This window comes from Mytilus trossulus, unplaced genomic scaffold (genome assembly GCF_036588685.1).
Source record: "Mytilus trossulus isolate FHL-02 unplaced genomic scaffold, PNRI_Mtr1.1.1.hap1 h1tg000220l__unscaffolded, whole genome shotgun sequence".
Lineage (NCBI taxonomy): Eukaryota > Metazoa > Mollusca > Bivalvia > Mytilida > Mytilidae > Mytilus > Mytilus trossulus.
Window position 1 is genome coordinate 625920 of NW_026963313.1, and position 26640 is coordinate 652559.

At 32.3% G+C, this 26640-nt stretch overlaps 1 protein-coding gene across 1 annotated transcript in view; it reads right to left on the reverse strand.

Moving 5' to 3' along the window:
* The window catches only part of LOC134701144 (chymotrypsinogen A-like), a 35573-nt gene extending 9171 nt beyond the window's left edge, over positions 1 to 26402 (reverse strand). The window contains exons 1-5 of the mRNA XM_063562289.1: positions 26362 to 26402; positions 25904 to 25920; positions 24508 to 24695; positions 22590 to 22671; positions 600 to 768 (exon numbers count right to left, since the gene is read on the reverse strand). Coding sequence (XP_063418359.1) covers positions 600 to 768; positions 22590 to 22671; positions 24508 to 24695; positions 25904 to 25920; positions 26362 to 26395 — 490 coding nt within the window. The 5' untranslated portion in view covers positions 26396 to 26402. The remainder of the gene's footprint in view (positions 1 to 599; positions 769 to 22589; positions 22672 to 24507; positions 24696 to 25903; positions 25921 to 26361) is intronic.
* Between the last annotated feature and the right edge of the window lie 238 nt (positions 26403 to 26640).

Consider the following 26640-nt stretch of genomic DNA (forward strand, 5'->3'; position numbering starts at 1 on the left):
CATACATTTCGTATAATCGTCAACAAAAATGTCAGTTTTGTTATGAAAATATGGCAGGTAATTGATGGTCGTGTTTTGAAGCCGATGCTAAACGATGGATACTTGTTTGTAAACAACTATAGGTCAACGTTCGGCCTTCAACAATTAGCAAAGCCCTTACCGCAGAGTCAGCTAAAAAAGGCTCCGAAATGACAAGGTAAAACAATTCAAACGAGAAAACTAACGGCCTTTTTTATGTACAAAAGAGAACAAAAAACAAATATGTTACACATAAACTAACGACATCCTCTGAATTACAGGCTCCTGACTTGGGACAGGCACATACATACATAATGTGGCGGGATTAAATATGTTAGCGGGATCTCAACCCTCCCTCTAACCTGGGACAGTGGTATAACAGTACAACATTAGAGCGAACTATAAATTGAGTCTGTCGTTTCGTTTTTTATGCCCATGGCATTGTCCTTTTGTGTTATAAGTATGAGTTTGAATATCCCTTGAGTATCTATAGTTTCTTATTTCTCGAGTCAAAAGAAGATAGCTTGTATAAGCCAGAATTGTTCGAATAACAACCCTTCACAATCTATGATAAAGCATACCATCACCAGAATTTGTATTTCCCCATCCAGATATTGTGCACACTTCACCAGTATAATTTTTTTCTATATCCGTGTCCAGGTCGATTTTGTTAATTGTAGACCCAAATTTAAGTGGCGTCTTAAGCTGTAGTAGCATCAGGTCATTTTCGCTCCCAGTATAATTTTCGTGCTGAAAGAAATTTAGCACAATTAAGTTAATTCTGTTATCATTATATGCAAACAATATGATTGACAGGTGTTAAAATATAGTACATGAGAAAATAACGCTCAGAATAAAATTCGAATATCACGGCCCAGGGCATGTGTAAATTGCCAACACATATATGCCTTCACCATGTTCCATGAATTATTATGAACTATGATTGCGTTGGATAAAAACCGCAATTTTTATACGTATGCATTTAACAAATCTCTATGTAGAGGGGTCTAAATACAGCACAACCATCATTTTCCAAAAAGACCAAAAGAGTAAATTTTAACAAAACGCATTTAACTAGCAGGTCGAAAAACTTGGCTTTTTAAACATTGCTGACTGCCATTAACGATTGCCAAATGAATTTATCATACAAAATTGTAACAAAATGGATTTTTTTATGTATATAAAGCGTCTGAATAATAGTCAACGATTTTCCCCACGAGGGCGCTGGATTGTTACGAGTATGTACATATATATTATTATATATTATATAAACGCCTAACAAGTGTACAAAACAACACCAATTACAAAAAAAGGAAACTTTAAATGTAATTATTTACAAATATTTCGATCATAATATCGTTTAAAAAGTGTGCTCAATGATATGAATTATAAGGCCATGTTCAGTAATATACTAAATTTTCAAACTCGTCCACTTTGTTATTTATATAATAGTTACAAGTTTGATCGTTTATATCAATATACAATGTTATTTCCATTGTTTTATGCAATGAAGGTCTACATATATTAGTAATGCTGCAGCTGATTTAATAAGTTTATGTAAATAAATCGAGAAAAAAAACTTCGGTTTCTTTATAGTACAATCTGAATAAAATTTGGATCTATTATAATTTTCATTCGTATAGTTCTGGACAAAATATTCAATTTCATGATGTTTGATGTAGAGGGAAAACGGTAGTATTACATTTTCCCAGCATTAGGTTGGCCTTTTGTGTACCCAAGACAGGGCATAGGAAGTCAACTTAAGAACGCTGTGATTGGATGTATTAAAGGGTACAAGATATTATTTTATTTATCTATTAATAACTACAGTGTGTATAAATTTTAGAACCTATTGAAATATTTTCTAGAGAATTATTCGAAAATGTTGCATAATTAGTAAAGGTTGAATCAAGTGCATTTGGTTACTATGCAATTATTGTAAAAATAGTAAAATCACGTGAAGGCCGCGTGGAGTCTGCATGCACAAAGCGTGATAGATATTGTTCGGAACCAAATTGCGTTCTGAAATTCTCTTGACTTTTTATTACTTTAAAGTATTCCCAATCATTTATTTATTTAGTATATTGATATATAATAAAGCCTGACGAAAGTTCATTCGGTTGTTTCGGGATTGTTCTTAAATACTCGGATACATCGGGATTTTTCAATCTCAAAATTCTGAAAATCAAGTGAAGGCTGCTTGGAGTTTGCATGCAGCAAAAAAAGTGAAACCTTTGGGGGAACAACGTAAAAGTAGCATGTTCTGACAGAATATTAGACTTAAGTGAAATGTTTTTGACATCTCTTTTGAAAAAGGTCAAAATGGCTGCCGTTGATATGGACACAGCAAAATTTGAAAAGTGAAGCATTTGCGGCCTTCAACAATGAGAAAAATCACATGCATTATATTTAGTTCCAATTTGTTTAAAAAATATGAAAAGTGAAGCATTTACGGCCTTCAACAATGAGCGAAACCAAATGCATTATATTTAGAAGTTGCTCTAAAAAATATGTAAAATGAAGCATTTTCGACCTTCACCAATGAGCTAATAGTAACTGTTGCTTAAAGACTGTTTCGATGGAAGTCGCGAATTTCTGTATGCTTCCCATTATCATGTCATTGGTCTGTATTCTTTATTTTTGTTCTCTTTTTTATATTGGGGTATAACAGCGTATAGTATGCATTTACAGTTTAAGATGCCATAAATAAATAAATATAAATTAACTTCTGACACTACAAATTCTGTTAATAAGATATTTATTTAGGCGCTCCATATAAATAACATGATAAGAATCAATCAAGTTCATATGGACAGGTTACTCTGACATTTTTCTATAAATAGAGAATCAGGTGAAAGCTGCATGGGTTCTTATTATAGGACATTAATCACGACCAGGTCAAAAATGTTGCATTATTAGTAAAGGTTGAATCAAGTGCATTTGGTTACTATGCAATTATTGTAAAAATAGTAAAATCACGTGAAGGCCGCGTGGAGTCTGCATGCACAAAGCGTGATAGATATTGTTCGGAACCAAATTGCGTTCTGAAATTCTCTTGACTTTTTATTACTTTAATGTATTCCCAATCATTTATTTATTTAGTATATTGATATATAATAAAGCCTGACGAAAGTTCATTCGGTTGTTTCGAGATTGTTCTTAAATACTCGGATACATCGGGATTTTTCAATCCCAAAATTCTGAAAATCAAGTGAAGGCTGCTTGGAGTTTGCATGCAGCAAAAAAAGTGAAACCTTTGGGGGAACAACGTAAAAGTAGCATGTTCTGACAGAATATTAGACTTAAGTGAAATGTTTTTGACATCTCTTTTGAAAAAGGTCAAAAAGGCTGCCGTTGATATGGACACAGCAAAATTTGAAAAGTGAAGCATTTGCGGCCTTCAACAATGAGAAAAATCACATGCATTATATTTAGTTCCAATTTGTTTAAAAAATATGAAAAGTGAAGCATTTACGGCCTTCAACAATGAGCGAAACCAAATGCATTATATTTAGAAGTTGCTCTAAAAAATATGTAAAATGAAGCATTTTCGACCTTCACCAATGAGCTAATAGCAACTGTTGCTTAAAGACTGTTTCGATGGAAGTCGCGAATTTCTGTATGCTTCCCATTATCATGTCATTGGTCTGTATTCTTTATTTTTGTTCTCTTTTTTATATTTTGGTATAACAGCGTATAGTTTGCATTTACAGTTTAAGATGCCATAAATAAATAAATATAAATTAACTTCTGACACTACAAATTCTGTTAATAAGATATTTATTTAGGCGCTCCATATAAATAACATGATAAGAATCAATCAAGTTCATATGGACAGGTTACTCTGACATTTTTCTATAAATAAAGAATCAGGTGAAAGCTGCATGGGTTCTTATTATAGGACATTAATCACGACCAGGTCAAAAATGTTGCATTATTAGTAAAGGTTGAATCAAGTGCATTTGGTTACTATGCAATTATTGTAAAAATAGTAAAATCACGTGAAGGCCGCGTGGAGTCTGCATGCACAAAGCGTGATAGATATTGTTCGGAACCAAATTGCGTTCTGAAATTCTCTTGACTTTTTATTACTTTAACGTATTCCCAATCATTTATTTATTTAGTATATTGATATATAATAAAGCCTGACGAAAGTTCATTCGGTTGTTTCGGGATTGTTCTTAAATACTCGGATACATCGGGATTTTTCAATCTCAAAATTCTGAAAATCAAGTGAAGGCTGCTTGGAGTTTGCATGCAGCAAAAAAAAGTGAAACCTTTGGGGAAACAACGTAAAAGTAGCATGTTCTGACAGAATTTTAGACTTAAGTGAAATGTTTTTGACATCTCTTTTGAAAAAGGTCAAAATGGCTGCCGTTGATATGGACACAGCAAAATTTGAAAAGTGAAGCATTTGCGGCCTTCAACAATGAGAAAAATGACATGCATTATATTTAGTTAAAATTTGTTTAAAAAATATGAAAAGTGAAGCATTTACGGCCTTCAACAATGAGCGAAACCAAATGCATTATATTTAGAAGTTGCTCTAAAAAATATGTAAAATGAAGCATTTTCGACCTTCACCAATGAGCTAATAGCAACTGTTGCTTAAAGACTGTTTCGATGGAAGTCGCGAATTTCTGTATGCTTCCCATTATCATGTCATTGGTCTGTATTCTTTATTTTTGTTCTCTTTTTTTATATTGGGGTATAACAGCGTATAGTTTGCATTTACAGTTTAAGATGCCATAAATAAATAAATATAAATTAACTTCTGACACTACAAATTCTGTTAATAAGATATTTATTTAGGCGCTCCATATAAATAACATGATAAGAATCAATCAAGTTCATATGGACAGGTTACTCTGACATTTTTCTATAAATAGAGAATCAGGTGAAAGCTGCATGGGTTCTTATTATAGGACATTAATCACGACCAGGTAAAAAATGTTGCATTATTAGTAAAGGTTGAATCAAGTGCATTTGGTTACTATGCAATTATTGTAAAAATAGTAAAATCACGTGAAGGCCGCGTGGAGTCTGCATGCACAAAGCGTGATAGATATTGTTCGGAACCAAATTGCGTTCTGAAATTCTCTTGACTTTTTATTATTACTTTAAAGTATTCCCAATCATTTATTTATTTAGTATATTGATATATAATAAAGCCTGACGAAAGTTCATTCGGTTGTTTCGGGATTGTTCTTAAATACTCGGATACATCGGGATTTTTCAATCTCAAAATTCTGAAAATCAAGTGAAGGCTGCTTGGAGTTTGCATGCAGCAAAAAAAGTGAAACCTTTGGGGGAACAACGTAAAAGTAGCATGTTCTGACAGAATATTAGACTTAAGTGAAATGTTTTTGACATCTCTTTTGAAAAAGGTCAAAATGGCTGCCGTTGATATGGACACAGCAAAATTTGAAAAGTGAAGCATTTGCGGCCTTCAACAATGAGAAAAATCACATGCATTATATTTAGTTAAAATTTGTTTAAAAAATATGAAAAGTGAAGCATTTACGGCCTTCAACAATGAGCGAAACCAAATGCATTATATTTAGAAGTTGCTCTAAAAAATATGTAAAATGAAGCATTTTCGACCTTCACCAATGAGCTAATAGCAACTGTTGCTTAAAGACTGTTTCGATGGAAGTCGCGAATTTCTGTATGCTTCCCATTATCATGTCATTGGTCTGTATTCTTTATTTTTGTTCTCTTTTTTTATATTGGGGTATAACAGCGTATAGTATGCATTTACAGTTTAAGATGCCATAAATAAATAAATATAAATTAACTTCTGACACTACAAATTCTGTTAATAAGATATTTATTTAGGCGCTCCATATAAATAACATGATAAGAATCAATCAAGTTCATATGGACAGGTTACTCTGACATTTTTCTATAAATAGAGAATCAGGTGAAAGCTGCATGGGTTCTTATTATAGGACATTAATCACGACCAGGTAAAAAATGTTGCATTATTAGTAAAGGTTGAATCAAGTGCATTTGGTTACTATGCAATTATTGTAAAAATAGTAAAATCACGTGAAGGCCGCGTGGAGTCTGCATGCACAAAGCGTGATAGATATTGTTCGGAACCAAATTGCGTTCTGAAATTCTCTTGACTTTTTATTATTACTTTAAAGTATTCCCAATCATTTATTTATTTAGTATATTGATATATAATAAAGCCTGACGAAAGTTCATTCGGTTGTTTCGGGATTGTTCTTAAATACTCGGATACATCGGGATTTTTCAATCTCAAAATTCTGAAAATCAAGTGAAGGCTGCTTGGAGTTTGCATGCAGCAAAAAAAGTGAAACCTTTGGGGGAACAACGTAAAAGTAGCATGTTCTGACAGAATATTAGACTTAAGTGAAATGTTTTTGACATCTCTTTTGAAAAAGGTCAAAATGGCTGCCGTTGATATGGACACAGCAAAATTTGAAAAGTGAAGCATTTGCGGCCTTCAACAATGAGAAAAATCACATGCATTATATTTAGTTCCAATTTGTTTAAAAAATATGAAAAGTGAAGCATTTACGGCCTTCAACAATGAGCGAAACCAAATGCATTATATTTAGAAGTTGCTCTAAAAAATATGTAAAATGAAGCATTTTCGACCTTCACCAATGAGCTAATAGTAACTGTTGCTTAAAGACTGTTTCGATGGAAGTCGCGAATTTCTGTATGCTTCCCATTATCATGTCATTGGTCTGTATTCTTTATTTTTGTTCTCTTTTTTATATTGGGGTATAACAGCGTATAGTATGCATTTACAGTTTAAGATGCCATAAATAAATAAATATAAATTAACTTCTGACACTACAAATTCTGTTAATAAGATATTTATTTAGGCGCTCCATATAAATAACATGATAAGAATCAATCAAGTTCATATGGACAGGTTACTCTGACATTTTTCTATAAATAGAGAATCAGGTGAAAGCTGCATGGGTTCTTATTATAGGACATTAATCACGACCAGGTCAAAAATGTTGCATTATTAGTAAAGGTTGAATCAAGTGCATTTGGTTACTATGCAATTATTGTAAAAATAGTAAAATCACGTGAAGGCCGCGTGGAGTCTGCATGCACAAAGCGTGATAGATATTGTTCGGAACCAAATTGCGTTCTGAAATTCTCTTGACTTTTTATTACTTTAATGTATTCCCAATCATTTATTTATTTAGTATATTGATATATAATAAAGCCTGACGAAAGTTCATTCGGTTGTTTCGGGATTGTTCTTAAATACTCGGATACATCGGGATTTTTCAATCCCAAAATTCTGAAAATCAAGTGAAGGCTGCTTGGAGTTTGCATGCAGCAAAAAAAGTGAAACCTTTGGGGGAACAACGTAAAAGTAGCATGTTCTGACAGAATATTAGACTTAAGTGAAATGTTTTTGACATCTCTTTTGAAAAAGGTCAAAAAGGCTGCCGTTGATATGGACACAGCAAAATTTGAAAAGTGAAGCATTTGCGGCCTTCAACAATGAGAAAAATCACATGCATTATATTTAGTTCCAATTTGTTTAAAAAATATGAAAAGTGAAGCATTTACGGCCTTCAACAATGAGCGAAACCAAATGCATTATATTTAGAAGTTGCTCTAAAAAATATGTAAAATGAAGCATTTTCGACCTTCACCAATGAGCTAATAGCAACTGTTGCTTAAAGACTGTTTCGATGGAAGTCGCGAATTTCTGTATGCTTCCCATTATCATGTCATTGGTCTGTATTCTTTATTTTTGTTCTCTTTTTTATATTTTGGTATAACAGCGTATAGTTTGCATTTACAGTTTAAGATGCCATATAAATAAATAAATAAATTAACTTCTGACACTACAAATTCTGTTAATAAGATATTTATTTAGGCGCTCCATATAAATAACATGATAAGAATCAATCAAGTTCATATGGACAGGTTACTCTGACATTTTTCTATAAATAAAGAATCAGGTGAAAGCTGCATGGGTTCTTATTATAGGACATTAATCACGACCAGGTCAAAAATGTTGCATTATTAGTAAAGGTTGAATCAAGTGCATTTGGTTACTATGCAATTATTGTAAAAATAGTAAAATCACGTGAAGGCCGCGTGGAGTCTGCATGCACAAAGCGTGATAGATATTGTTCGGAACCAAATTGCGTTCTGAAATTCTCTTGACTTTTTATTACTTTAACGTATTCCCAATCATTTATTTATTTAGTATATTGATATATAATAAAGCCTGACGAAAGTTCATTCGGTTGTTTCGGGATTGTTCTTAAATACTCGGATACATCGGGATTTTTCAATCTCAAAATTCTGAAAATCAAGTGAAGGCTGCTTGGAGTTTGCATGCAGCAAAAAAAGTGAAACCTTTGGGGAAACAACGTAAAAGTAGCATGTTCTGACAGAATTTTAGACTTAAGTGAAATGTTTTTGACATCTCTTTTGAAAAAGGTCAAAATGGCTGCCGTTGATATGGACACAGCAAAATTTGAAAAGTGAAGCATTTGCGGCCTTCAACAATGAGAAAAATGACATGCATTATATTTAGTTAAAATTTGTTTAAAAAATATGAAAAGTGAAGCATTTACGGCCTTCAACAATGAGCGAAACCAAATGCATTATATTTAGAAGTTGCTCTAAAAAATATGTAAAATGAAGCATTTTCGACCTTCACCAATGAGCTAATAGCAACTGTTGCTTAAAGACTGTTTCGATGGAAGTCGCGAATTTCTGTATGCTTCCCATTATCATGTCATTGGTCTGTATTCTTTATTTTTGTTCTCTTTTTTTATATTGGGGTATAACAGCGTATAGTATGCATTTACAGTTTAAGATGCCATAAATAAATAAATATAAATTAACTTCTGACACTACAAATTCTGTTAATAAGATATTTATTTAGGCGCTCCATATAAATAACATGATAAGAATCAATCAAGTTCATATGGACAGGTTACTCTGACATTTTTCTATAAATAGAGAATCAGGTGAAAGCTGCATGGGTTCTTATTATAGGACATTAATCACGACCAGGTCAAAAATGTTGCATTATTAGTAAAGGTTGAATCAAGTGCATTTGGTTACTATGCAATTATTGTAAAAATAGTAATATCACGTGAAGGCCGCGTGGAGTCTGCATGCACAAAGCGTGATAGATATTGTTCGGAACCAAATTGCGTTCTAAAATTCTCTTGACTTTTTATTACTTTAACGTATTCCCAATCATTTATTTATTTAGTATATTGATATATAATAAAACCTGACGAAAGTTCATTCGGTTGTTTCGGGATTGTTCTTAAATACTCGGATACATCGGGATTTTTCAATCTCAAAATTCTGAAAATCAAGTAAAGGCTGCTTGGAGTTTGCATGCAGCAAAAAAAGTGAAACCTTTGGGGGAACAACGTAAAAGTAGCATGTTCTGACAGAATATTAGACTTAAGTGAAATGTTTTTGACATCTCTTTTGAAAAAGGTCAAAATGGCTGCCGTTGATATGGACACAGCAAAATTTGAAAAGTGAAGCATTTGCGGCCTTCAACAATGAGAAAAATCACATGCATTATATTTAGTTCCAATTTGTTTAAAAAATATGAAAAGTGAAGCATTTACGGCCTTCAACAATGAGCGAAACCAAATGCATTATATTTAGAAGTTGCTCTAAAAAATATGTAAAATGAAGCATTTTCGACCTTCACCAATGAGCTAATAGTAACTGTTGCTTAAAGACTGTTTCGATGGAAGTCGCGAATTTCTGTATGCTTCCCATTATCATGTCATTGGTCTGTATTCTTTATTTTTGTTCTCTTTTTTATATTGGGGTATAACAGCGTATAGTATGCATTTACAGTTTAAGATGCCATAAATAAATAAATATAAATTAACTTCTGACACTACAAATTCTGTTAATAAGATATTTATTTAGGCGCTCCATATAAATAACATGATAAGAATCAATCAAGTTCATATGGACAGGTTACTCTGACATTTTTCTATAAATAGAGAGTCAGGTGAAAGCTGCATGGGTTCTTATTATAGGACATTAATCACGACCAGGTCAAAAATGTTGCATTATTAGTAAAGGTTGAATCAAGTGCATTTGGTTACTATGCAATTATTGTAAAAATAGTAAAATCACGTGAAGGCCGCGTGGAGTCTGCATGCACAAAGCGTGATAGATATTGTTCGGAACCAAATTGCGTTCTGAAATTCTCTTGACTTTTTATTACTTTAATGTATTCCCAATCATTTATTTATTTAGTATATTGATATATAATAAAGCCTGACGAAAGTTCATTCGGTTGTTTCGGGATTGTTCTTAAATACTCGGATACATCGGGATTTTTCAATCTCAAAATTCTGAAAATCAAGTGAAGGCTGCTTGGAGTTTGCATGCAGCAAAAAAAGTGAAACCTTTGGGGGAACAACGTAAAAGTAGCATGTTCTGACAGAATATTAGACTTAAGTGAAATGTTTTTGACATCTCTTTTGAAAAAGGTCAAAAAGGCTGCCGTTGATATGGACACAGCAAAATTTGAAAAGTGAAGCATTTGCGGCCTTCAACAATGAGAAAAATCACATGCATTATATTTAGTTCCAATTTGTTTAAAAAATATGAAAAGTGAAGCATTTACGGCCTTCAACAATGAGCGAAACCAAATGCATTATATTTAGAAGTTGCTCTAAAAAATATGTAAAATGAAGCATTTTCGACCTTCACCAATGAGCTAATAGCAACTGTTGCTTAAAGACTGTTTCGATGGAAGTCGCGAATTTCTGTATGCTTCCCATTATCATGTCATTGGTCTGTATTCTTTATTTTTGTTCTCTTTTTTATATTGGGGTATAACAGCGTATAGTTTGCATTTACAGTTTAAGATGCCATAAATAAATAAATATAAATTAACTTCTGACACTACAAATTCTGTTAATAAGATATTTATTTAGGCGCTCCATATAAATAACATGATAAGAATCAATCAAGTTCATATGGACAGGTTACTCTGACATTTTTCTATAAATAAAGAATCAGGTGAAAGCTGCATGGGTTCTTATTATAGGACATTAATCACGACCAGGTCAAAAATGTTGCATTATTAGTAAAGGTTGAATCAAGTGCATTTGGTTACTATGCAATTATTGTAAAAATAGTAAAATCACGTGAAGGCCGCGTGGAGTCTGCATGCACAAAGCGTGATAGATATTGTTCGGAACCAAATTGCGTTCTGAAATTCTCTTGACTTTTTATTACTTTAACGTATTCCCAATCATTTATTTATTTAGTATATTGATATATAATAAAGCCTGACGAAAGTTCATTCGGTTGTTTCGGGATTGTTCTTAAATACTCGGATACATCGGGATTTTTCAATCTCAAAATTCTGAAAATCAAGTGAAGGCTGCTTGGAGTTTGCATGCAGCAAAAAAAGTGAAACCTTTGGGGAAACAACGTAAAAGTAGCATGTTCTGACAGAATTTTAGACTTAAGTGAAATGTTTTTGACATCTCTTTTGAAAAAGGTCAAAATGGCTGCCGTTGATATGGACACAGCAAAATTTGAAAAGTGAAGCATTTGCGGCCTTCAACAATGAGAAAAATGACATGCATTATATTTAGTTAAAATTTGTTTAAAAAATATGAAAAGTGAAGCATTTACGGCCTTCAACAATGAGCGAAACCAAATGCATTATATTTAGAAGTTGCTCTAAAAAATATGTAAAATGAAGCATTTTCGACCTTCACCAATGAGCTAATAGCAACTGTTGCTTAAAGACTGTTTCGATGGAAGTCGCGAATTTCTGTATGCTTCCCATTATCATGTCATTGGTCTGTATTCTTTATTTTTGTTCTCTTTTTTTATATTGGGGTATAACAGCGTATAGTATGCATTTACAGTTTAAGATGCCATAAATAAATAAATATAAATTAACTTCTGACACTACAAATTCTGTTAATAAGATATTTATTTAGGCGCTCCATATAAATAACATGATAAGAATCAATCAAGTTCATATGGACAGGTTACTCTGACATTTTTCTATAAATAGAGAATCAGGTGAAAGCTGCATGGGTTCTTATTATAGGACATTAATCACGACCAGGTCAAAAATGTTGCATTATTAGTAAAGGTTGAATCAAGTGCATTTGGTTACTATGCAATTATTGTAAAAATAGTAAAATCACGTGAAGGCCGCGTGGAGTCTGCATGCACAAAGCGTGATAGATATTGTTCGGAACCAAATTGCGTTCTGAAATTCTCTTGACTTTTTATTACTTTAATGTATTCCCAATCATTTATTTATTTAGTATATTGATATATAATAAAGCCTGACGAAAGTTCATTCGGTTGTTTCGGGATTGTTCTTAAATACTCGGATACATCGGGATTTTTCAATCTCAAAATTCTGAAAATCAAGTGAAGGCTGCTTGGAGTTTGCATGCAGCAAAAAAAGTGAAACCTTTGGGGGAACAACGTAAAAGTAGCATGTTCTGACAGAATATTAGACTTAAGTGAAATGTTTTTGACATCTCTTTTGAAAAAGGTCAAAAAGGCTGCCGTTGATATGGACACAGCAAAATTTGAAAAGTGAAGCATTTGCGGCCTTCAACAATGAGAAAAATCACATGCATTATATTTAGTTCCAATTTGTTTAAAAAATATGAAAAGTGAAGCATTTACGGCCTTCAACAATGAGCGAAACCAAATGCATTATATTTAGAAGTTGCTCTAAAAAATATGTAAAATGAAGCATTTTCGACCTTCACCAATGAGCTAATAGCAACTGTTGCTTAAAGACTGTTTCGATGGAAGTCGCGAATTTCTGTATGCTTCCCATTATCATGTCATTGGTCTGTATTCTTTATTTTTGTTCTCTTTTTTATATTGGGGTATAACAGCGTATAGTTTGCATTTACAGTTTAAGATGCCATAAATAAATAAATATAAATTAACTTCTGACACTACAAATTCTGTTAATAAGATATTTATTTAGGCGCTCCATATAAATAACATGATAAGAATCAATCAAGTTCATATGGACAGGTTACTCTGACATTTTTCTATAAATAAAGAATCAGGTGAAAGCTGCATGGGTTCTTATTATAGGACATTAATCACGACCAGGTCAAAAATGTTGCATTATTAGTAAAGGTTGAATCAAGTGCATTTGGTTACTATGCAATTATTGTAAAAATAGTAAAATCACGTGAAGGCCGCGTGGAGTCTGCATGCACAAAGCGTGATAGATATTGTTCGGAACCAAATTTCGTTCTGAAATTCTCTTGACTTTTTATTACTTTAACGTATTCCCAATCATTTATTTATTTAGTATATTGATATATAATAAAGCCTGACGAAAGTTCATTCGGTTGTTTCGGGATTGTTCTTAAATACTCGGATACATCGGGATTTTTCAATCTCAAAATTCTGAAAATCAAGTGAAGGCTGCTTGGAGTTTGCATGCAGCAAAAAAAGTGAAACCTTTGGGGAAACAACGTAAAAGTAGCATGTTCTGACAGAATTTTAGACTTAAGTGAAATGTTTTTGACATCTCTTTTGAAAAAGGTCAAAATGGCTGCCGTTGATATGGACACAGCAAAATTTGAAAAGTGAAGCATTTGCGGCCTTCAACAATGAGAAAAATGACATGCATTATATTTAGTTAAAATTTGTTTAAAAAATATGAAAAGTGAAGCATTTACGGCCTTCAACAATGAGCGAAACCAAATGCATTATATTTAGAAGTTGCTCTAAAAAATATGTAAAATGAAGCATTTTCGACCTTCACCAATGAGCTAATAGCAACTGTTGCTTAAAGACTGTTTCGATGGAAGTCGCGAATTTCTGTATGCTTCCCATTATCATGTCATTGGTCTGTATTCTTTATTTTTGTTCTCTTTTTTTATATTGGGGTATAACAGCGTATAGTATGCATTTACAGTTTAAGATGCCATAAATAAATAAATATAAATTAACTTCTGACACTACAAATTCTGTTAATAAGATATTTATTTAGGCGCTCCATATAAATAACATGATAAGAATCAATCAAGTTCATATGGACAGGTTACTCTGACATTTTTCTATAAATAGAGAATCAGGTGAAAGCTGCATGGGTTCTTATTATAGGACATTAATCACGACCAGGTCAAAAATGTTGCATTATTAGTAAAGGTTGAATCAAGTGCATTTGGTTACTATGCAATTATTGTAAAAATAGTAATATCACGTGAATGCCGCGTGGAGTCTGCATGCACAAAGCGTGATAGATATTGTTCGGAACCAAATTGCGTTCTAAAATTCTCTTGACTTTTTATTACTTTAACGTATTCCCAATCATTTATTTATTTAGTATATTGATATATAATAAAGCCTGACGAAAGTTCATTCGGTTGTTTCGGGATTGTTCTTAAATACTCGGATACATCGGGATTTTTCAATCTCAAAATTCTGAAAATCAAGTAAAGGCTGCTTGGAGTTTGCATGCAGCAAAAAAAGTGAAACCTTTGGGGGAACAACGTAAAAGTAGCATGTTCTGACAGAATATTAGACTTAAGTGAAATGTTTTTGACATCTCTTTTGAAAAAGGTCAAAATGGCTGCCGTTGATATGGACACAGCAAAATTTGAAAAGTGAAGCATTTGCGGCCTTCAACAATGAGAAAAATCACATGCATTATATTTAGTTCCAATTTGTTTAAAAAATATGAAAAGTGAAGCATTTACGGCCTTCAACAATGAGCGAAACCAAATGCATTATATTTAGAAGTTGCTCTAAAAAATATGTAAAATGAAGCATTTTCGACCTTCACCAATGAGCTAATAGCAACTGTTGCTTAAAGACTGTTTCGATGGAAGTCGCGAATTTCTGTATGCTTCCCATTATCATGTCATTGGTCGGTATTCTTTATTTTTGTTCTATTTTTTATATTGGGGTATAACAGCGTATAGTATGCATTTAGAGTTTAAGATGCCATAAATAAATAAATATAAATTAACTTCTGACACTACAAATTCTGTTAATAAGATATTTATTTAGGCGCTCCATATAAATAACATGATAAGAATCAATCAAGTTCATATGGACAGGTTACTCTGACATTTTTCTATAAATAGAGAATCAGGTGAAAGCTGCATGGGTTCTTATTATAGGACATTAATCACGACCAGGTCAAAAATGTTGCATTATTAGTAAAGGTTGAATCAAGTGCATTTGGTTACTATGCAATTATTGTAAAAATAGTAAAATCACGTGAAGGCCGCGTGGAGTCTGCATGCACAAAGCGTGATAGATATTGTTCGGAACCAAATTTCGTTCTGAAATTCTCTTGACTTTTTATTACTTTAACGTATTCCCAATCATTTATTTATTTAGTATATTGATATATAATAAAGCCTGACGAAAGTTCATTCGGTTGTTTCGGGATTGTTCTTAAATACTCGGATACATCGGGATTTTTCAATCTCAAAATTCTGAAAATCAAGTGAAGGCTGCTTGGAGTTTGCATGCAGCAAAAAAAGTGAAACCTTTGGGGGAACAACGTAAAAGTAGCATGTTCTGACAGAATATTAGACTTAAGTGAAATGTTTTTGAAATCTCTTTTGAAAAAGGTCAAAATGGCTGCCGTTGATATGGACACAGCAAAATTTGAAAAGTGAAGCATTTGCGGCCTTCAACAATGAGAAAAATCACATGCATTATATTTAGTTCCAATTTGTTTAAAAAATATGAAAAGTGAAGCATTTACGGCCTTCAACAATGAGCGAAACCAAATGCATTATATTTAGAAGTTGCTTTAAAAAATATGTAAAATGAAGCATTTTCGACCTTCACCAATGAGCTAATAGCAACTGTTGCTTAAAGACTGTTTCGATGGAAGTCGCGAATTTCTGTATGCTTCCCATTATCATGTCATTGGTCTGTATTCTTTATTTTTGTTCTATTTTTTATATTGGGGTATAACAGCGTATAGTATGCATTTACAGTTTAAGATGCCATAAATAAATAAATATAAATTAACTTCTGACACTACAAATTCTGTTAATAAGATATTTATTTAGGCGCTCCATATAAATATCATGATAAGAATCAATCAAGTTCATATGGACAGGTTACTCTGACATTTTTCTATAAATAGAGAATCAGGTGAAAGCTGCATGGGTTCTTATTATAGGACATTCCCAGTAAACAATCCAACGTTGGCATTACGTCGTGACAACGTAATACTATTGTTGTGACAACGTAGTGAAATTAGGTCGGTACAACGTAATTTTGTGAACTCCAAGGCACGTGCTGACAACCATCCACACAACGTTGTCACAACGTAATTTGTGACGTAATTTATGACTTTCATAGGACGTTGTGACAACGTTGCAACTCAGCTGTAAATGACCCTTGTCCTCATTTGATTGATAAGAGCAATAAAATTTCATTGAAGAAGTAAACAGGGTCTATATTTTCTTCTTTTCACCTGTTTATTAGTTGTAAAATGTTCAATGTAGGCAAGATGGACACAATAGATATAGGAAGATGTGGTATGAGTGCCAATAAGACAACTCTCCATCCAAATCACAATTTATAAAAGTAAACCATTAACGGTCAAGGTGCAGCCTTCAACACGGAGTCTTGACTCACACCAAACAACAAGATATAAAGGGCCCCAAAATAACTTGTGTAAAACCATTCAAACAGGAAAACCAACAGTCTCATCTATATATATATATAAAAAACGACAACAATGTTGATAAATGCTTTACTTCCAAACTGCCAGCAGTTTCCAATATAGTCACAAAAGAGTTGGTTTTTTTTACCTTTTAGTCAGCTTTAAATATCAAATGTATTTTGTCCAATTCATGATTCACACAGTTTTAAGGTTAAAGATTTATTTTTATTTTTTGCAATACTGAAGTACAAGATTTACTCATCATTTAACAAAAGCAACTTTCCTTCAAAAATTTAACACATAATACTATTCAAAAGACGAGATTTTGTATGATGGCCAATGAGACAACACTCTTTCCTAAAATCAAATATTAAATATGTTAGCAGTTATGGTAAATGTACAGCCTTCAACATGACACTTTGGTACATGCTGCAACTTCCAAATGTTTAGGGTTTCAGTGTCCTAGACTAATAGAGTCACTATATGACGGCGGAAATTCTAGAATGTAGATTTCATTTTGACAATGGAAACATTTTTTAATGAATTATTCAGAAGTACAAAAAACTACCACATATACCTTAATATGTACTGTAGAATCATTCAGCTGGATTACCTACACAAGAACAGGCTACAAAAAATGATTGGAAAAGTCCCCAAAGTTTGTAGTTTTCAAATATATATTTCTACACAACTTATACAACTCGTCTAAACATCAACCTAACAATGTTAGGTCTGTAAATTTGCTTTCACAATTTTTTTGTTCTTCCCTCGCCGAGATTCAAACTCGTGCTACTATGATATCGTGACACCAAATCGCCTTCACAGCAGCCATCCCACTAGACCACACGACCAACTTATACACACTTCTAAAAATATCCCTAAATGAAGAAAATAACTGAAATTTAATCAAACTAACTATTGCTTTTTCCATTGACATACCAGAGAAAGACCGATCCAAAAGTTAGGACTTCTTTTTTCTTATGTACATGAACCAAAAATAAAATAATAGTATGTTTCTGATTTTTTGAAATTTTATTCCAAATTCTAGTCTTGTGTTGGTTGTATACATAGCATTCAAAGTTTTGGTTTTCTGCCCTCTCATCAGCTGGTCTTGTGTTGGTTTCCAGTCTCTGAAAAAAAATTCATATATTATAAAATAGTTTTTTTTATCCCAACTTAGGAATAACAGCAGTTCTTAAAAAATATCCTTGTTTAAACATAATCAATTTTTTTATGCCCGTTCGGTGGTATAATAAATCTTGCAGATTCATAATCATGTTGTGTTGTTACTGAGATGTTTGTATCTGCCAATTTTATATACATATTTTGATAATGTATGTTAGAAATTTGAACATAATTTCAGCAGAATATGATAGTTTATAACTTTTAGTTAACCTTTGTCCTTGTTTAAAAGAAAATATGTTAATGAAATTATGGTTGTTTCATATAAAACTGTTTTCAACCCCAGGGACAATCTTTTTTTTAACCCCCAGCACAGACAGAATAAAAAATATATAAGAACAACACTCCCTTTAATTTGCATCTTGGTATTTCAAAAACAACCACCTCCGTATTAAAAGGAAGTATGGTTTCTCAAAATTGTCATTCATCAATTCATTTAAGATATTCTTAGGATTTTACCTTAATCTAACATGTTAATAAATTTATTATTCACATCATAACAGCAAGACCTTACACTACAGCTCAGGTGGATTTTGCTTTGTCTACCCGTTCACAGTGGGAGTGAGCACCGGGTGGGTAAAATTACTAGCTTGTTAAATCAAAAGACTTGCAAACTTACAATCAATTGAAAAAATCAGATAAGCAATTATAATCAATATTTCTTACAAAAAAAGAATTATAGCTGGAATGGGCACAGGTGGACTGTTCACGGTGGGCCGGTGAAAAAAAACAAAATCCACCAGGCTGTTGTGTATATCATATATGCCAATGAACGCAATCTTATTATTATCTATAAATGAACAAATTATAATTTAATATATAAAATTAATTAAAGAATAAAGTGTCCATGAGCCACAAATGATGTTATCATTGAAGGACATACTAGTAACTTATAAAGAACAGGTAAACAGATGGTCTCAAAAATCAAACTCTGCGTTTTATGATAACAAGCATTGTGTATAAATTTCATAACATGTGGTTCAGGCAAACTAAAGTTAGTGTTCAGAAACCAATTTTGAGTTCAATGTTCATGTACATGTATGTACATACAGTACAAGAGTAAAACCATATGGCCCAGTGAAGGAGGGCATAAAAAGAGCTGATCAACTGATCATGGTGTTTACCTTTTTATATCTTGGTCCATCTTTTTGATCTGGTACATGTACATGCTTACATTGACATAAGATCTGTGGATTTTTATACAAGATTCTGGAAAAAAATAATAAATACAATCAATTATCTTCTATATTGATCAGTCTGTGTACATACTACATGTGTGTCAGTCCAACAAATCTTTGGGAGAACCAGGTAAGTAAAAAAATGTACATGCATTCCATACCATAATTGAAAAGCAAATAAGACTTCGCTATATACTGTTTTTTTTAACTCCAGTAAACTGGGTTTTACCCTAACAAAAGGATAATTTTACCCAACTTTTCCCAACTGGTATGTGCACGTGGATCTTAGTCTAAATAATTATGACATCTTGGAAGGCTTTTTTAAAAAAGTTTCTGTGACGCCTATTTATGACAGTTTTTATTGGTAAAATTGTCTATTCCTATGTCAGACCCAGTTAAACATTGATTGATTGTTGGTTTCGTTATGTTCAGTGGCAAATATTCCACCAGTGATACAGTCTTCACGCTTGCGACTTGTGTTACATGTAGTATTATCATTAATAGGACGAGTTTGTAATATGCCAAGTTTGTAATGTGCCGAGATTGTATTAAATGTGGCAAGTTTGTAATGTGCTGAGATTATAATCAGGTAATGGGGCGAGTTTGTTATGTACAGAGATATCTAAAATAAAATGTAGCTTCGCATTTGTGATATTGATCAGTCTTTTATGATTCCAACAATATTTAAAAATAAGTGCAAAAAAAACTTACAGCTTTTAAATATATAAGGATTATAGGAGGTGTCATGGAGAGAAAACAATTGCCCTCCCCCTTTTTTACTTTCTATAGTCAATTGCTTAATATATCTTAAAAGTTTATGGAGAAGTTTGAAAAATGGATTCATATAACACATATGTTGGCTTAAATATCCTGTACAATGTACCAGTGCAATAATATATTGACATTAAAAGAAGAAGTATCATATTTCAACTCGGTAACCAGTCAATGAGTCAACAGATTTGAACAAGGCGCCCTACACGGCAACAGATGTTATATTTTCTTGAATTATACTTATTGTTATCATGGAAAACCTTTTTGAAGTAATGTGCAATTTATATTTTACCTTTTTCTTTGTTCTGGAATCTGAATCGAGATAAATATTTCACTGCAACTTTTATCACTGTTTTCAAAATTCAGGCGGTAAAAGTGCGCATGCTCAGAGTTTTCGTAGTATGCGGCGGTAAAACCCGAGGACTGCTGAACGTGCACTATTATAAAACGATTATAAAATTATTAAAAATAATAAATGACAAAACTTGATAATGGTATATATTAAACAATAAATATTCATATAAAATATTTATATGAGAACATTTAATTTGAATTTGTAATATTTTCTTGGATATTTTGGTGCAAATAATTTTAGTTAATATGTCTGTGCGGTGAAAAAGGGGGGATATTTTGAAAATCGAAAAAATCGTTAGCACATTTCAATGAAGGTGAATGATGTATCTAGAAAGACTCATAACCACAAAATTCTCCCATAAAACCAGATTTTAATGTGCTAGCTGGTATTTACAGGGTCTGTTCACTACGTTATTATAATGTTGACAGAACGTAACAAAATGTTACGTCGGATTATGACAGTTATAAGCACGTCGTCACAACGTAATAAAATGTTACGTCCTGACAGGGTACTAAATTTACGTAAATCCGACGTAATTTTATAACGTCGTCTCTACGTCTGCATCCAACGTTGGGTTTTTAAGTTCCCACAACGTTGGTACGACGTACAATTAAGACATGACGTTCAGACGACCATTAACCGACGTTGGGAGTACGTCGTGTGTTTACTGGGTTAATCACGACCAGGTCAAAAATGTTGCATTATTAGTAAAGGTTGAATCAAGTGCATTTGGTTACTATGCAATTATTGAAAAAATAGTAAAATCACGTGAAGGCCGCGTGGAGTCTGCATGCACAAAGCGTGATAGATATTGTTCGGAACCAAATTGCGTTCTGAAATTCTCTTGACTTTTTATTACTTTAACGTATTCCCAATCATTTATTTATTTAGTATGTTGATATATAATAAAGCCTGACGAAAGTTCATTCGGTTGTTTCGGGATTGTTCTTAAATACTCGGATACATCGGGATTTTTCAATCTCAAAATTCTGAAAATCAAGTGAAGGCTGCTTGGAGTTTGCATGCAGCAAAAAAAGTGAAACCTTTGGGGGAACAACGTAAAAGTAGCATGTTCTGACAGAATATTAGACTTAAGTGAAATGTTTTTGACATCTCTTTTGAAAAAGGTCAAAATGGCTGCCGTTGATATGGACACAGCAAAATTTGAAAAGTGAAGCATTTGCGGCCTTCAACAATGAGAAAAATCACATGCATTATATTTAGTTCGAATTTGTTTAAAAATATGAAAAGTGAAGCATTTACGGCCTTCAACAATGAGCGAAATCAAATGCATTATATTTAGAAGTTGCTCTAAAAAATATGTAAAATGAAGCATTTTCGACCTTCACCAATGAGCTAATAGCAACTGTTGCTTAAAGACTGTTTCGATGGAAGTCGCGAATTTCTGTATGCTTCCCATTATCATGTCATTGGTCTGTATTCTTTATGTTTGTTCTCTTTTTTATATTGGGGTATAACAGCGTATAGTATGCATTTACAGTTTAAGATGCCATAAATAAATAAATATAAATTAACTTCTGACACTACAAATTCTGTTAATAAGATATTTATTTAGGCGCTCCATATAAATAACATGATAAGAATCAATCAAGTTCATATGGACAGGTTACTCTGACATTTTTCTATAAATAGAGAATCAGGTGAAAGCTGCATGGGTTCTTATTATAGGACATTAATCACGACCAGGTCAAAAATGTTGCATTATTAGTAAAGGTTGAATCAAGTGCATTTGGTTACTATGCAATTATTGTAAAAATAGTAAAATCACGTGAAGGCCGCGTGGAGTCTGCATGCACAAAGCGTGATAGATATTGTTCGGAACCAAATTTCGTTCTGAAATTCTCTTGACTTTTTATTACTTTAACGTATTCCCAATCATTTATTTATTTAGTATATTGATATATAATTGAAAAACTGGTCATGATCGTAATATGGAATGATCACAGGACAGTGGTATCGACTAAGAAAGCGACTATGACTTTGCCGTAGGTGAGGTCGTTATCGCTGTCGCAGTCAATAAAACTGTCCTTCGGGCAGTTCGTGTATCACGATAATGACCGGTTCTTCGATAACTATAATATTTATTTCATAAAGGAAGCATGCTTTTAACAATTCTCATTTCTTCTTTTTTTTTTGCTGTACAATAAAGAATGTCAAATGGCCCCTTGTTATTCAATCAGAGACTTATTATATATAACCCTTAAAGACTGATTGTCATGGAAAAAAAGTTCGTTAGTGTTTTAAAAGCTTTAAATGTCATTATGACCATTTAAAATGAATATGTGGTTAATTGTGTATGAAGTAATACTGTTCAATACTACATAAGAAAAGTATGACATCCACACATATATCTATGTATAGTTGGGTATATATATTATATACTACTTATAGTCCATACCTCATAGTATTTTTTTACGGGTATACGTGTTTTCATCTTACTCAAAAAAGAGCTTCCAGCTACTATTTTCATATCCAGTGGACTAAAATGAAAAATAAAATCGAACTGTAGCGTTATTATGAAAACAGGTATTAATATACTAAATTAAAAGAAGATGTGGTATGCTTGCAAAAAAGACAGCTCTCAACAAGAGACCAAATAACACAGAGTAGGTCACTGTACGATTTTCATCAATCGGCAAAGTGTATTTTTTTCAAAGCTACATATCACTTAATCTAACCCGTTTAGTAACTTCTGTTTGAAAAGGATTCTTAAAATATATGGTTTGCAGTATACATTGAATCTTTGAAACAAACTATCTACCTCCGGTTTAAGCTAGTGGCATTTGAAAGCTTTTAGTATAACAAGTTTGATCATGAAATTATAACATAAGAAAATAGTCTAAATTGTCGGATTGGCATAATATCTTGACCTCAATTTCGAATTTAAAGACCATCAATCCATGATCATGATGATGGAAAATAGATAGGAGTATAATAGGTCAGCACTTATTCCGTCATTGAACAAACACAACCAAGCGTTGCAACATCAATGGCAAGGTATACCACATGTTATGAAGAAAATTCCTGTGAAGAGATTATCACGCATGTCACGTAACAAGTTATGAGCATCATTCGTTTATAAATTTCATAGTTTTTCAGTTAAACAAAAGACGAATAAGTCTGAGGAAAAACATACCTACGTTCAATCTTCCAAGTTAAATTGGAATAGTTCTAGAACGTTATAAAACTAACAACCAAGATGTCAACGTTATTTATATTTTGTCAAATAAGACGTGTATCTTAACTTTATTTGTATTTATTTTCTGATTTAATGTCGATCTAGAAAACACCTGTTTTAATAAAAGGTGCAAGTGTTAGAGGTGATAGTTACGCCATGAAAAAAAAGAATAGATGGATCTCACATTCGAAAGATCCTAGATCTATATAATATATGATTTAGGTGATATTTCACCATACATTTAATTTTTAAGCTTCAAATGATACAGTTTCAATCAACATTTAAAAGTTAAGACTTGAAAAATCTAACAAATATCCACTACATCGATGGAAAAATATTTTATGGATATAGAAAACTATGGGTCACTGTTTGGCCGACAACAATGAGCAAAGCCCATACCGCATAGTCAGCAATAAAAGGCACCGAAATGACAATGTAAAACAATTCAAACGAGAAAACTACCGCCCTTATTTATGTACATAAAATGAACAAAAACAAAAATGTAACACATAAACAAAAGACTGGATTACAAGCTCCACATCGCTTCGGTCAAACTTATCGCAGCATGATGATATAACGAGTATTTAAATTATATAGAGCAAACAAAAAGCTTTTCCATGGAAGAGTGGGAACACTTAAAATATTCTTTGACATTGTTTAAAGTCGAAGTATACTGATGTACGACAACGTATCACTTTATTTATAACTGTTTTATAACAGTGTAGATGAAACAATTTGATAGCGCGCCCATCAATTGACTCGGTCAGATTCAGAAAACTCTGTAACCCATCTGGTCATTTTTGTAATAATAATTTAAAAGAAAATCAACCCAAAATTAAAAAGTTGTAGATAAAAAGTGGAAAAACACTCTGGTGATTCAAACCATATTATATTTTGTATGGAAGATTTTGTTTAAATGTTTATTTATTAGTATATCAGATTAAATATCTATTCAGTACATTATCATCTATAGTTTGCCTTTGACATTTTTCCTATTTGTACAAGATCTTACTCATGGAAAATTACACATATTTTGAAAGGGTGAAATTACAAAAGAAAAGCAGGAAATCCTAGATCGACAATGCAATGTGATGTTTAAATTTAACATATATACATTAACTGTAAATAAATAACTTACTCATACGCGTTTCCACAATGTGCAGCTGTAAGAACCCAACTTCTGTCAATAATTGCTCCTCCGCAAACATGAGTTTCAGTGACAGCCTCTCTATAAGTTTTGACCTGAATTGAGACCATCCATTGATGATCTTCTATGTTGGCATCGTCACCGTTAACGATTTTTACACTTGTATCAGCCGAAAAAGCCTAAATGATTATATAAAATTATTTGAAAAAATACTTTCCATTCTCAATTTTGATTCCTCAGATATTCTTTATCAAATCCAAATAAAATAATTTCGTCTAGATAAATGCACAATTTCCTATCAATAAACGGAGACATTTTCATTATACGATAATAAAATTGTAACAGTTTTCCGTGATTATGATAATCCAAATCGTATCACTAAATTACCTTTCAAAGACATTAACCAATTCGTGACGATACAATTATCAACATCCGATCACCTAGTTAACCGACTTCGAGAAAAGAAATTTGACAATTACATCATTAGGTCACAAAGTCATAATAGCTCCTTAAAAGTGAGAGTAAACAGAGCAACACTTCTCCGTTTGCTCAAAAAGAATGTCATTGACGTTTATTATTTGTAGAAGAATGATACTAGTAATACAACTGTCATAGTCAAATTTCCAAGAAAAGAGACTTTCCTAATAGTGATAATTGTCATAAGGGAATAAAGAAGTAAAAGGTGGGTTTTTAAAACAAGACGACGGTTTTTATCATACAATCACGATGTGAAAACAATTCTGTCGTGATCAAGATAGACATTACAAAAGAGATAAAATAACAATCCAAACTTTCCCTAGACACCATTGTTTTGGAAACCAGAGGACCACAATGCTTAGTAATATTACCTTTTAGGGCATTATGGTGACATGCAGTTGCATTGATCAAGTGGTTGACTAAATTTATTCGACGATACCTTATTTATTGTTTTATGCATCGGATGAATTTATCAACGGACATTTTGAGAAACGAACATGTCGTGAATCAAGTCAGTTCATAATCATTGATAAATAACGATGTCATTATTGAATAATATCAGCTTTGATATTGACTAACTGGTAGCATGTAGAAACAATACATTTTGAATCTAACATCACTGATGAGAAAAGTGTAGCACGTCATATATGTAACATAGGAAATACTACAGTTCCGCTTATTTGTTTCGTTAGTTCGTTTCTATCAGTTCAAAATCCAATCTTCATTTTATATTCATTAAATTGCAGAATACCACGTCGATACCCGTCATTCATTATCAACAAAGTGTGCTGTGTTACTTAAGACTGATGCATGTTTAAAGACATTAATGTTCATTCATAAGCAACACTGTTTATAAAAGTTGAAATTGGATTATATTTTTAAATTCTTTCATTAATGTTTATATACGTACCGAAGCAATGTAGATCACTACAAATACACAAGAAAGTTATAGTATCAATATTTTTATTATAATTATTACGTTGTATATTTTTTAGCATTTTCTTAATATTGCATTCGTTTGAGATAATATTATTACAACAATTTCACTTTAATACTCATTTTCATTGTTATATTTATTCATGTCTGACAATAAACTAAAATCAAAGATATAGCTGATTAACTGACTGTTCATACTTTTACTTTGATGTTCAGATACACATGGCTATTTATGTTTACTTTTGTGACGATACATAACATTTGACGCTTACCCTATCGACCAACTTTGTTTTGTTTTGTTTGAAATTCATGTAATTCTCTGAGTTATTGTATTTGTTATCCTAATTTTTCCCTTCCAAATAGATTAACGATACTTGAAATTAGGAGAAAATATTGTCACCGAAATGTATAGGCAAAACATTATTAACTTACCAACAACTGCACTGGCGATGAATACTCGATACATCTTTGTGTTTCCGAACACAACTCCACGTCTGAAATCGACAACATCCGATACCTATTACATGTCTCTAATGACCAATTGACTATAGATATGACACAATCAACCCATCCAACAATTAATCTGTGATTTGTATTCAAAATATAATACTCTCATTGAGATATCTTAGATATTTCACCATTTTCTTTTGAGATCCACATAGCATGAAAAGTTGAATTTATGAAAATATAGTGCTACAAATAGGCATCTTT